The sequence below is a fragment of the Coregonus clupeaformis genome, chromosome 4 (assembly GCF_020615455.1).
Source record: "Coregonus clupeaformis isolate EN_2021a chromosome 4, ASM2061545v1, whole genome shotgun sequence".
NCBI classification, from domain to species: Eukaryota; Metazoa; Chordata; class Actinopteri; order Salmoniformes; family Salmonidae; genus Coregonus; species Coregonus clupeaformis.
In genome coordinates, this window is record NC_059195.1 from 17888785 (window position 1) to 17901952 (window position 13168).

Genomic DNA, 13168 nt, shown 5'->3' on the forward strand with positions numbered 1-13168 from the left:
GAATTGTCTGAACCATATTTTCCATCTTAGATATTTATTATGATAAAGCATGTGAGATGGCCTCCCGAGTGGCGCAGTGGTCTAAGGCACTGCATTGCAGTGTTAGCTGTGTCACTAGAGATCCTGGTTCGAATCCAGGCTCTGTCGTAGCCGGCCGCGACCGGGAGACCCATGGGGCGGCGCGCAATTGGCCCAGTGTCGTCCAGGGTAGGGGAGGGAATGGCTGGCAGGGATGTAGCTCAGTTGGTAGAGCATGGTGTTTGCAACGCCAGGGTTCTGGGTTCGATTCCCATGGGGGGTATGAAAAAAATAAAATAATAATGTATGCACTCACTAACTGTAAGTCGCTCTGGATAAGAGCGTCTGCTAAATGACGTAAATGTGACCACAGTTTACAAATGACACAAAATAAAATATGCAAGAATCAAAATGAGAAGTCCACTTCCCCTTCACTAGATCACATGGGGAGTTTCAGAATGAAAAAGTGAAGTGAGGCTTAAATAACTAAAGTGGCTATGGTACAGACAGTGCGGCTATATTGTATAGCAAATTATTTACAAAAGGGTTGTATAGTACAAAGAAAAATGATTATATGACAGTATTTATATAGACATACTCTGGTCTATCTGCCATATAGAACAGAGAATGCAGAATATAATATACACATTTATATGTACTAAATAACACTAACAACTTCATATATTCCATTATACATGAAAACTATCACCTAATATATCAAATATATTTGTATATTTCATATATTATAGAATATGTACATACAGATACATCAATAACAATGGAAACCTATTTGGGAAGTGAGGAAGGAAAGGTGCACACAAAGCAATTTGGATTTGGTAAATGACAAGGACGTTTTCTAGCACTGACCAATGATGTTGCAGTACCAAAAACGCAGAGTCATGATGCTAGAATGCCTCTTAAGTTTTTTCATATGATGAGCACATATGATACAGAATACAGTGTTTCATCTGTCAGAGGCTTGGAGACTACATGAGGTGACTTACACCTGACTGACACAACTATACTGTGCAGAGGACATTGGCTCGTTTTAGCATTCACCACTGTGAAGAGAACAAGCTGGACAGAAGAGCTGAATTATGAATACTATGGGTATCAACTCTGTGAACCAGCTGTAAAGATGAATGTATTCTGTATTGTACTGTAGTTTCTGATTAATGAAAGCAGGAAAACTAAGTATGTGTTACTAGATAGCGTTAGGCATTGTAGCCCATGTTATTGTTCTGAAACTGATGGTAGACAATAATTGTTGGTAATGGTATTTGGACTGTATGCTCTAGAGAAATGTTCTTGTTGATTTGTAATAGTGTGAGTAAACATTTAATAATGTTACCGATTCATCAGAGTATGAAAAACTCAGACATCAAGGAGAAGGAGAAATCTATCTAATTTTGGTGATGGTGTGTGATGCGACATGCATAATCATGGGGAAGCATTCATGCAGGTCTACATTTAGATTGAACTGCAGCAATCCCCCTAACTGCACTGCAGCAATAATGGTCATCATGAGTAGTCAAGTCGTATGAACATTTAAAGTGAACAAGAATACCTTTAAAGCAATACATGAAACCCCTCTGTTTACAAAAATAGTCACACAATCAACCTATGATTAAAAACAAGATTCTGTAAGAAAAATAAGTTAGTAAATCATATGGCAGTTATAATGCAAGACACTGTATGCAGCCTGGTAGTACTAGCTGCAAGAGAAGTTACAGGGCACAACATAACTAAATGGTTCTTTTACCTGTGGGCGGGCAACCATTTGTTTTTGTCCCTACAGACATTTTTATCTGAACAATTGGTCACCCTACAGCCTAAGAATGTGAGTCACTACCTCATTTTAGACACCAACTTACATTTAGACTCAAGTAAGCATTGTCAGTTTGGCATAGATATCCACACCAAAGAAGAGGGTCCACTTGACACATTGGTCACCTTCAAAGGCTGTAAACAATTTGTCAGGAAATGAAAGGTCTACGTTGCATCTTCCCAACATCCGTTTACTTATTTTTCTTCTTCACCTCCTTCTCTCTCTTGTCTTTTTCATATTTGTTTTTCTCTGGTTTTGTGACGCTGTCATATGATGGGGGAGAGGCTGTGGAGGGGGTCATCTCAGTTCTGTCTGAAGTAGAGATCTCGTTAAATTTGTCTATAACGAGAACCTCTTTATCAAGGAGAATCTTCTTCTTGTACGTGGCAGAGGCCCGTTTAACAATACGCCTGAGCAGATACCGTCTGAAAGCTCTCTGAATGACCAGGGCAGACATGTCCTCTTGTTTGCGGCGCAGCGTGGTGGTGATGGGTTCGTAGGACACCTTGGAGGGGTTGGAGGCCATAAAGCGCTCCTCCATTTGACCCCGGAGGATGTCCAAGCCTTCGCCCTCACCCAGGACGCGCTTGGTGAAGGCAAACAGGATGTCCAGGCAGTGGATGCGCTCCCCACTCACCATGGGCAAATCCATGGAGATCAACTGGATCTTGTTGGGCTTAGAAATGCGTAGCGGGGGGTCCAGGGCATCAGCGAAGTCAGACAGCTTCTCATACTCCATGAACTGGGTGGCCCGCGCATCAAACTTCTCCCAGACCTCGTAGAACATTTCAAAGTCATCCTCGCTCAGGGGCTCAGCGCTCTCCTCAGTGGCCACACTGAAGTTCTCCAGGATGACAGCAATGTACATGTTGACCACAATGAGGAAACAGATGATGATGTAGCTCACAAAGAAGATAATGGCCACAGGGGGGTTCCCACAGTCTCCCCCCTTGTACTTGCTGCCTGGGTGCTCTTTATGGCTTTCGCAGTCTGGCTCTTTCTTGTTGAGGATGGGCGCCAGCAGGCCATCCCAGCCAGCTGACGTGGTGATCTGGAACAGGCAAATCATGCTGTTGCCAAATGTCTCAAAGTTGAACATGTCGTCAATCCCAGACTCCTTCCTGACGTATGCAAAGTTCGACATGCCAAAGATGGCATAGATAAACATCACTAAGAAGAGCAGAAGACCAATGTTGAACAAGGCAGGAAGTGACATCATCAAAGCAAACAAGAGTGTACGGATTCCCTTGGCACCCTTGATGAGGCGAAGGATGCGACCAATTCGGGCCAGTCGAATGACTCGGAATAAGGTTGGTGAAACAAAGTACTTCTCTATCAGTTCAGAGAGAAACATACCTGAAAGGACAGAGAAGAATTACACATAATAATCCCCAAAGCAGACTATCAAATTGCAGTATTACAACTATGGAAATAGGTGAAAAATCTTACCAATTATCGACAGGATAACAACAATAAAGTCAAATACATTCCACCCAATGGTGAAGTAGTATTGGCGGAGTGAGATCATCTTCAGAATACACTCTCCAGTAAACATGACAATAAACACCAGGTTGATCTTGTAGAGAATTCTATCCATGTCGTCCGTCTGGTCGTCCGTCTCCACCATCATGGTGACCATATTAAGGCATATAAGAATCATGATGACAATGTCGAAGGCTTGCTTTGTAATGAAATCAAAGACATATCCTTGAAACTTGTTCTGGAGGAGACATAAGGAAGAAGCATTTTGAGACACCAGGAAGTAGACATAGAGGTTCACGAATTGAGGAGTTCTTTGTTGAGAAACAGTGAAACAGTTAAAGAGTGGTATGACCCAACCTGTTCTCAGCTCAGTTCGTAGGATTTGGTACGTTAATTTGTTCCCGCCGTTTAGTTATATTTATATTATGTTACGTTAGCTTACATAATTAATGGAATAGCGGTTGTACAAAATCATACGAATTATAGGACGTATAGTATCATACGTCTTACCTGGTCGTACAATAGCATACGAATTGGATTAATTTATCATACACTTGGAGGACTTAAAGTATTATACATCTTTCCCTGAGACCAGGTTTACTTTTTGCATTGTAACAACAAAGGGGAATTACAGGGAGAATTGGTGGTTAGGAGAACTAATGACAAAGGTTAGGATAATTTACTTAAAAGGTTACGAGAACTAAAACGTCAAAGATTAGGAGAATTAACATTTGGTTAAGGTTAGGAAAAGGGTTAGGGGAAGGGGAAGCTAAAATGCTACAGTTGTCCCCGATGCAACTCGAACATGCAACCTTTGGATTGCTAGACGGTATACGCCCACCCGTCATCCCCGACCAACCTCCCTACTTTCGTTTCTGTCTAAAGTAACTAGACCATTAGTACATATCATACGTCTTGGAGGTGCAGAAAAATACGTATAGTATACTTCGTATGGCTTTGAGGCCAGGCTGCATGACCTTACCGCTGGCCTAGGGATAGGCTTTTGGGGTTTCTTTGAGCCAAGCTTCTTCATAGCATTGTAGTATTTCTTCTGTTCCTCTGTCATGAAGATGTCTTGACCTCCAAAGTAAAGAGGCAAGACAAGCCTAGTTAAATTCCTGCAGCTCTTACACATTTCTAGTCCATTAGTGGGGGAAAAATATTATTAATAACGTTAAATCAGAGAAAATGTATGCATGTATCATTGCATGATTACTATAACATGAAATACTTATCTTTTTCTTTTGCTGGTTGAAGTTGTCTATAATGACACCAATGAAGAGGTTGAGTGTGAAGAAGGATCCAAATATGATGAATACCACAAAGTACATATACATGTACAGATTAACTTCATAGTCGGGTTGATCCTCCAACTGTAATAGAATAGCATAGTATTACCATACATTATTCAACGGGTGGGTCTAATCCTGAATGCTGATTGGTTAAAACCGCATTCCAACCGGTGTCTATTCCACAAGTTACCACCGGCTAAATCTATGACGTTAAAATGCCTATTTACTCTGTTACATCTGACTGCGCAATCCACTGTCTCATCAGCCCAGCCAAGCAATGTATAAACTTGATCTCCACTACAAAAAGCATTTAGACATCATCTCAAATTTCATTTAGACTAACATTTTGTTTTCAACAGCAGAGATTTGTATAAACCTTGCTGTCTGTCTCTCCGACATTTGCAACATTGTTTCAATATTCAAATTCGATCTCCAGCTGTCCCATAGTAATGAACGTGTTAGGAGTCGGGACGAGACAGACAGGCATGCAGCGTTTCTCAGCCAGTCGAAATCATGAATCAGCTGGCATCATTTTTATGGATATATACAAAGAAATGCAGCTAGTTTGTAGTCTTTACAGCTTCAGTGTGAAGTGATTGTGTTAGCTGTGTTGTTGGCTAACTCCTCTGAACAAAATAGTCCTGACGAGTGAGCACATTTTCTATGCCAGGTGAAATCGCGCCTCATTAGCTCATTGTTATGGATGTATCCAAATAAATGTATCTGGAAAACTGCTTAAACAAATGCAAATGCAGCTACTTTGCTGTTATTCTGGCTGCACTTTTTGACGTGACTGTAAGTTATCCGTAGTTAGCTATCTAGCAAGCAAGGGATAAGAACATTGCCAGCCAGTATGGCAATGGAACATTTAGGACAAATGACTGGGTCGCGTCTCTAGCAAACAAACCGATAGAACGAAAGACCAGCCGGCTTGGGTAGCAACCCTAGACTTGTGTCGGGACTATATCTTGTGGAAGGATTAAATAGTATGATTAAATTCATCAAAAGAAAAAATGTTATGAAAATATGTAAATCATTATTTGAATATGTTAGTAACCCGTTGTATAAAAGTGATAATGCCCTCGAAGCCGGTGTTTGGAGGATATATTGGCACGGTTTGCCAGCCCTCGACTCCGTCTCGGGCCTAACAACACCTGTACCAATATATCCTCCAAACACCAACTTCTCAGGCATTATCACTTAATTAACAATATCATACAAACATGAACACTATGATATATACATTGAAAATGTGCAAACACAATTAGCCATTAGTCTGAAATACCTTGTGAAAGGTATTACTGAAAAGACTTACACTGCGAGAGTCCACAGCTGCATACATGATGTCCATCCAGCCTTTGAATGTAGCCTTAGAGAAAGTAAGGAAAATGTTATTACTAGTAAGGATACTAGTTCAGAAGGACTTAGCCCTCACACAACTCATCTGCCCACACGGAATTGGTACAAAACTTTTGACATAGGTCCACTCTCTGTCAATAAAATATTTCTGGTGATATGAAAGAGCCGCTCACCACTTGTAACAGTGCCAGATAGCCTGCTCCCACGTTATCAAAGTTGATCTTGACATTCTTCCAGTAGGCACCTTCCAAAGCCAAACATTCTGTCTTGTTAGCCACATCTCTGACTTTGAAGCGCTCCCCTGTGGTCATGTTGACACAATGGTAGTATTTCCCTGCAAACAGGTTGACGCCCATGATGCTGAAGATGAGCCAGAAGATGAGGCACACCAAGAGCACATTGAAGATGGAGGGGATGGCTCCGAGCAGAGCATTGACGACCACCTGTAAGGATTCACACGGCCTCAGTCTCAGATATAGGAGCATAGACAATATCCCATTGGGTAATGATGATCATTTTCAGCACTGACAATAAATACTGTAGGCTACATGTTGACTTTGATTGGTGATGGTGAAAATAGGAAAACACATGAGTAAAGTGTTTAAATGCCAGTGTACACATCAGTCAAAGCTCAACACAAGTATCACTAACACCACAGCTTATTAACAACCATGACAACAGGAAGGTAAGAAGCAAAGGAAAGAAGAAGGAGAAGAAGAAGAAGGGAATGTATTTGTAAAGGAGATACTGTAGGCTATGTTTACATGTTTTAATGAATTACAATTAGGCTACAGTGTGAAAAAACGAAACAGAAAAAACCTTGTAGAGGCAGGATGAAGTCACATAATTTGTTTACTGTAAATAAAAAATACAAACACATAAATAGTGTTCACATTAAAGGCAGTCCCCCGCAGCAAGCAACATGCAAACACAGTACAGTTTCAGAGAACATCAATATAGAGCTAGTGAAGCAATGAGAAGTCAGTCATACAAATGGGAGAATTCAGTGACAACCACGTGAGGAGAGATCGTCGTCACAGCACTGGTGGAAATCTAGCCAACCACAACATGCAAGAATCTGATCGATAAGAGCTACATTGATTATACCAGTCGACACCCATCCTCCACATATGACATAAGCATCCAAACCCCTGGCTAGAGCTTGTATTGCACAGTAAAATACACATTGCTGTGAGAGTACCATAAATGTTTACGATGGTTAAGTGTAGTAGCCTCCAAGACCTCCAAGTTTGTTTACATTTTGTTTAAGTAAAGTGAATGCATTTTCTACGTTTTATTGATTAGTTTTCAGTAATGCTGACATCCCCTGATGAGTGCACATGGCCTGCCGGTGGGACTGATGGAAACTCTTGTGTTATAACATCCTGAAAACCAGGGTTGGGGTCGATTCCAGTCAATCAGAAAGTACACTGAAATTCCAATTCTCTTCAATGCTTTTAAATGAGACATATTTGGAATTGGAATTTGGTTTACTTTCTGAATTGACTGGAATTGAAATGGAATTGACTCCAACTCTGCTGAAAACACATATAGCTGGAAGAGGAGGAATAGGAGAGGAAAGGTAACTCTAAATATACATGCATGGAATGAGTGAACTTTACATTCTCCAGCTGTTGGGTTGCTGTGGGCCTTAGTTTGACTACAGAGCTCTGTGCCCATGCAGGGCGCTGATGTCACGCTGGTAAAAGGCTGTGATGATATGCACTGTGAGGCAACAGGACAGGGCTCTGGTCTGGTGACTCTTACCCTCATGCCCTCGAAGCGGGACAGCGCTCTCAGGGGCCTCAGCGCTCGTAGAGTCCTCAGGGACTTGATGGCACTCAGCTCAGCGTAGCCCAGGGCGTTGGCCACAAGGCTGACAAGAGACACCTGTAAACACAATGAGGTCATGAGAAGAGACGAGTGACTGGCTGGCACAGGCTCTCTCCTGGGCCTCAAACATGTGTTTTAAACCAGGAAATAGGAAACTCCATCGCCAGCTACATGACAGTAGCATTTCTACATTGAAACGTCAAGGCAATGTCTCAAAACAAGCTAATTGTGAACATTACCAGACTATATATATTTTGTGTAAGTGAAGAGGTAGTTTTAAAAGAAGACCTACGTCAACAATGAGGAAGTCCAGCCAGCACCAAGCGTTGGTGAAGTATTTGGCGAATCCATAGGCCACCCACTTCAGCAACATCTCCAGGATGAAGATGTAAGTGAAGACTTTGTCCGCAAACTCCAACACTGTCTTAATGGTCTTCCTCTGCTCGATGTAGATGTCCTCAAATGCCTTGGTGTAAATACAAGCAAATCAGATGATCCCTACCTATACACCACATTAATCTCACACACTAGAGCAGTAGCTGCTGCCTCATCAGATCTGTTGCCAGTTATTTCTGTGTCAAGGGATCACAGAATTGTCAATTACACAGTACTGAGCACTTTGAACAACAGAGCAGCTGCATGTGGTACTGTATTTCTACTCCTTTGTAGTTTCTCATAAGGGTCAGACAATGGAGGAGGATTTGCCAGCCCCCTCTGTCATACTCTCAGATCCTTCCCCAAATCATTACTTCCCCACTTACCAGCGCTCCACTGCTGAGCAGGATCATGAAGATGATAAAGCTCTCGAACCAGTTGTGCTCCACTATCTTAAAGCAGGTTTTCCTTAATGTCCACCACATCTTCCACTTGCCCTCATCGACATTCACTTGGCAGCATTGGAATCTGCGGACACATCCTGAAAGCAGACAACATATAGGTTAATTGGAACAGATGTTCCAATTATACTAGTCTTTTCCCAAATATGATCTTATCCATTCTATTTCTGGGTTCCAGCTTGTTATGCCTGAAGCTGTTCACAAAAGACGATACCCACATCCTGAGACCTAGCCTATTGTATCTCTCACCATCAGTGAAGCAGCCTTCAGGTTCCATGGACTCCTCAGGCTCCAAGTCCACCGAGCCCTCTCCCTCTCCTGGGGGCCTAATGTCCACTGTACTGCCCTCTGAGGAGCTCAGCGGACGGTCTTCTGATAGCTGCTGCAAGGGGAGCCAAGCCAGAGCAACATTAGCACAGCACACCCATGACAGGACCTGGGACACCAGCATCTGCCCGGGAGCTGACATACTGAGCCTCATTACAATGGGTCACCCAGTGATGCAAGGGTACTGCCATATGTAAGCTCACAGGGTCTGTCTCTTTGTCTAAAGTTGTATATCATTTCATGCAGAATCAATAAAAATTACCTACAGACTTAGGAGATGAGACATGTATAGTTTGGAAAGTCAAATTGCAGGCTAACGCATGCATAAACACTGTTTAAATATATTTGTGTATCTCAATAAAGGCTGTAGGTAAAAATGATTTCACTTTAGTCATATGGCATGCGTTCTCTAAAAGTGCATGTTTGAACCAAGCCTGTGATCTAAATTATAGAACATGTATGCTCCAGTATTTTCATGTCCAGGACTTTTTAACCCAAACAAACTGGTCTTTTCCCCATTACAGTTCCTTCATTGACATGAAAACACATATGTCCAGTTGCTAAGCAGTAGACAAGCCTTAGTCATTTCAAAAACAGGGTAGCCTGCATTAGCTTAACAGCAGAAACAGTGTTGTGCACTTTAACCAAGACAGGCATTAAGGAGTCCGCATTCCAGGCTAGTGTCAGATTAGGACCACTTGATCACCCTGGAGACAGGGCATTAAACACCCGAAACAAGATAACTTGAGAGAGTAATGTGATCATACTGGGGAAACAATGAATAGAAAATAGAATAGAAAATACAGTGCTTAGAACATTTCCAAAAACAGTGTAAGAACTAGAGGAAAGCTGTTTTTAGGAGAGGTGTGCTGGATTACAAGGAATAGCAACCTCCCCATGCCATGATGTCAAACATCTAATACTGCTGACAATATTCAAACGTGCCAGTTTCTCCTCAAGCACTTTGTATCTTTATACTGGGTGTGTCTTCCAACAGCCTTGAACTGAGAGCAGCCTTGCGTTAATGCCTTTCTGGGGTATACAGTAGCACTGAGCTGTCATTGGACCCAGCTAATGCAGAATGGTGAATGATGTAAGCATGCTACGATGATATATGCGCTGGGAATACTCCATTTGACTAAGCTACTGCAATCATACAGATGTTTGATCTTCAATTTAGGTACTATTGTAGGCACTACGATGTCTTGTCATTTCCACATACAGTATACTCTACTATCTGTTATTAGTAACTCAAGAAGTTGCACCTCTTTTGGACTTGAGCTTATTCAGGTACCCAAGTAAAATATAATTAGTCATTATACAGTAAGTACACTCTTATTATAAAAGGTGCTACCTAGAACCTAAAAGGGTTATTCAGCTGTCCCCATAGGAGAACCCTTTGAAGAACCCTTTTTGGTTCCTGGTAGAACCCTTTTGGTTCCAGGTAGAACCCCAAAAGGGTTCTCCTATGGGGACAGCCAAAAAACCTATCCCCATAGTGTAGTATGTTCTGTAGTCTTACCTGCACTAACGTTAATAACGGTATGCCTACTAGCAACAACATTCATTTTGGAAACCCAGCTTATTTAAATAATTATGGTCTTCTTAAAAACAAGCATTTGTAATTATCTGCTTTCATCATTCGATTCTGGATCTTATTTGCCAAATGAAAATGCCATAATAAATGTTTTGGCTGTGAACCATTCCTCCAATGAATTTTGACCTTCAAAATCCATTACTCTACAGCATCAGTCAGATATGTAAAGTTCCAGGTGCTCTCTGGTTGCTGAACAATCCATCCCCAAAAACTAAACCAAACTAAAGGAACAAAACAAATAATAATCATGGGCTGATCTGTGGATGAAAACGGTAATGTTGCTCATTCACAAAAAAAGAAAGCATTGCAAAGAAGCCTTAAAATAATCAAGTTTGGCAGCATCAGAATGGCTGCTGAACGTATAGAAATGAAGTAAGGAGTAAAGTATGATCAAGCAGAAACAAACATAGATGATCAATCTAATAAAAAGGTCGTTCTTTTTTGATAAATGGAATAGGCAATCTCCATGGTTAGTGTTATGTACAATAAAGTGGTCTTACAAGTCTCCTCTCATTGAAAACCTTGAGAGCGTCTGTGAAACAGCTGCAATAACAAATGGGGTTAAGTGTGGTAAGTTACTGTACCACATGCTACCTTGTATGGAAGCAAAGCATGTTAGTCACATATTAACCTCTCAGAAAGTACATTTACAAGTGAAGGAAATAGAATCTCACCAAATTTCCAACAGTCATTATTGTTAAATGATAGATAGTCATTACAGTACCATAACAACACAAACAGCACAGTACAACAACATCAGCAAAATAAAACTGTAATGTTACCATAGATACCATAGATACTAATTGACAGTAAGCACTCAGTTTGCACCATGTTCTGGGACAGAGTGAGATCTGAAATGGGCCTTTTTACAACTCAAGGCAATAAAGCTCCCTAAAGAGGAGGATGTACCTGCAGAGCACTCAGACTTAAATGGCACATAATGTAATCTGAAGACTAGTATTTTCCTGTCTTTGTGGCCTCTCCTCATTAAAGGGTCGTTGTATAAGGATCGAAAATGTCACATGCTTATACTTGGCTTGCCATGTACCGCGGGTTAAGTGCACCAGCATGACCACGGCAAAGGAACATTCGACTTATCTGAAACAACAAATGTATCCGCAGAGGACCACACAACAGCCAATTTCTGAATCAGTCTTCATCCATCATTCATATTATATTTGTCTCTCGCTCCATTCTGCCAGACCATAAAACCAAAAGCCGTAGATCGATGAGACATCGGAGTCTTACAGGAACATGTCAAAGTAATCACTAATGGCCCAAGCCTAACATGAGATCTGCGAAATTACCCCGACTTACATATCTCTCATTGACATCAATACTGTAAATGATCTAAAACTGTGATAAGGGTCCTGGAGGGACTAAATGTTTATGTCCCCAGGATAAAATATAATGACAGCATTGTCATCATTGTGCATCATTTTGGGGAACGCTCTGAGGGCTCTATTTTCGGCAGGCGCTGTCGCGGTGCAACTGCCAAATGCACGTTAGTTTGCAATTTCAGCATGTAAAAACTGGCGTTCTGGCGTTTCCACCCCATGCGCCAGGTTCAGCAATTTACATGTCTAATATCAGCACTCTTGTGCTGAGGTAGAAGGGGTGTCAATATTTGAGCCATGTCCTTGAAAACAAGCGCAAAAGTGACCATTTCATGAAGCGCATATCGGGAGATTTAAGACCAGCAAAAAGCAGGTCTTAGCAGTAACGCGGTTGGTAATGGCATGGAGGCACAACCTATCCAGCAGTGACGCACAGTGCCCTTAAGCTCATGGAACAAGAGAGATGTGTTTTTTTCTGTGCCGGTTTTATTTGATTAGAAAATAAGCATATAGCCTTCCCTCTCCTTAATGAGGATGTTTTTTTGTCCTGACCAATGCGTTCTCCAAGCTGCTGAGCCTATCAATAAAGGGTTTGGCTCATGAGACTGCTTTGAAATACATCTTAATCATCAAAGCTTTACTAAAATATCAAGTTTGGGAGCAGCAAAACAGTGAGCGGACATCCCCTTTATATCTATGTATTGTGTAGGCCTACAATATTTTAGCCAGCTCCCGTTTTGGACGTGTGTAAAAACCACTCCATGTAGGCTACATGTATCCATATGCCCATCATGAAATGAGAGATCAGATAATGCTGGTGACCCTTGTATTTAGAACTTATTTTCTTGTAACAATTGCTTGTTTTCCATTTCATATGATTAAAAACCAAGCCCTCAGGAGGCTACCCTTAACCTAGGCCTATACACTCTTAGAAAAAAAGGTGCTATCTAGAACCTAAAAGAGTTATTCGGCTGTCTCTATAGGAGAACCCTTTGAAGAACCCTTTTTGGATCCAGGAAGAACCCTTTTGGTTCCAGGTAGAACCCTTTTGGGTTCCATATAAAACCCTTTCCACAGAGGGTTCTACATGGAACCCAAAAAGTTTCTCCCTGGAACCAAAAAGGGTTCTACCTGGAACCAAAAAGGGTTCTCCTATGGGGACAACCGAAGAACCCTTTTGGAACCCTTTTTTCTAAGAGTGTAGGCTATAGAGAAGGCTGGTTCAACAGCAATCCATTACGTCTTTTTTATCCTGTTGA

At 41.5% G+C, this 13168-nt stretch overlaps 1 protein-coding gene across 3 annotated transcripts in view; it reads right to left on the minus strand.

Annotated features, from left to right (window-relative positions):
• Positions 1-308: 308 nt before the first annotated feature.
• Positions 309-13168, minus strand: part of LOC121552124 (sodium channel protein type 2 subunit alpha) — a 39454-nt gene continuing 26594 nt past the window's right edge. For all 3 annotated transcript variants that reach the window (XM_045210354.1, XM_041864860.2, XM_045210353.1), the window contains 10 exons: positions 8898-9030; positions 8574-8728; positions 8105-8278; positions 7747-7869; positions 6153-6422; positions 5936-5989; positions 4564-4701; positions 4311-4415; positions 3296-3566; positions 309-3202 (listed from right to left, as the gene is read on the minus strand). In XM_045210354.1, the coding sequence (XP_045066289.1) occupies positions 2037-3202; positions 3296-3566; positions 4311-4415; positions 4564-4701; positions 5936-5989; positions 6153-6422; positions 7747-7869; positions 8105-8278; positions 8574-8728; positions 8898-9030 (2589 nt within the window). In that variant the 3' untranslated portion in view covers positions 309-2036. The remainder of the gene's footprint in view (positions 3203-3295; positions 3567-4310; positions 4416-4563; positions 4702-5935; positions 5990-6152; positions 6423-7746; positions 7870-8104; positions 8279-8573; positions 8729-8897; positions 9031-13168) is intronic.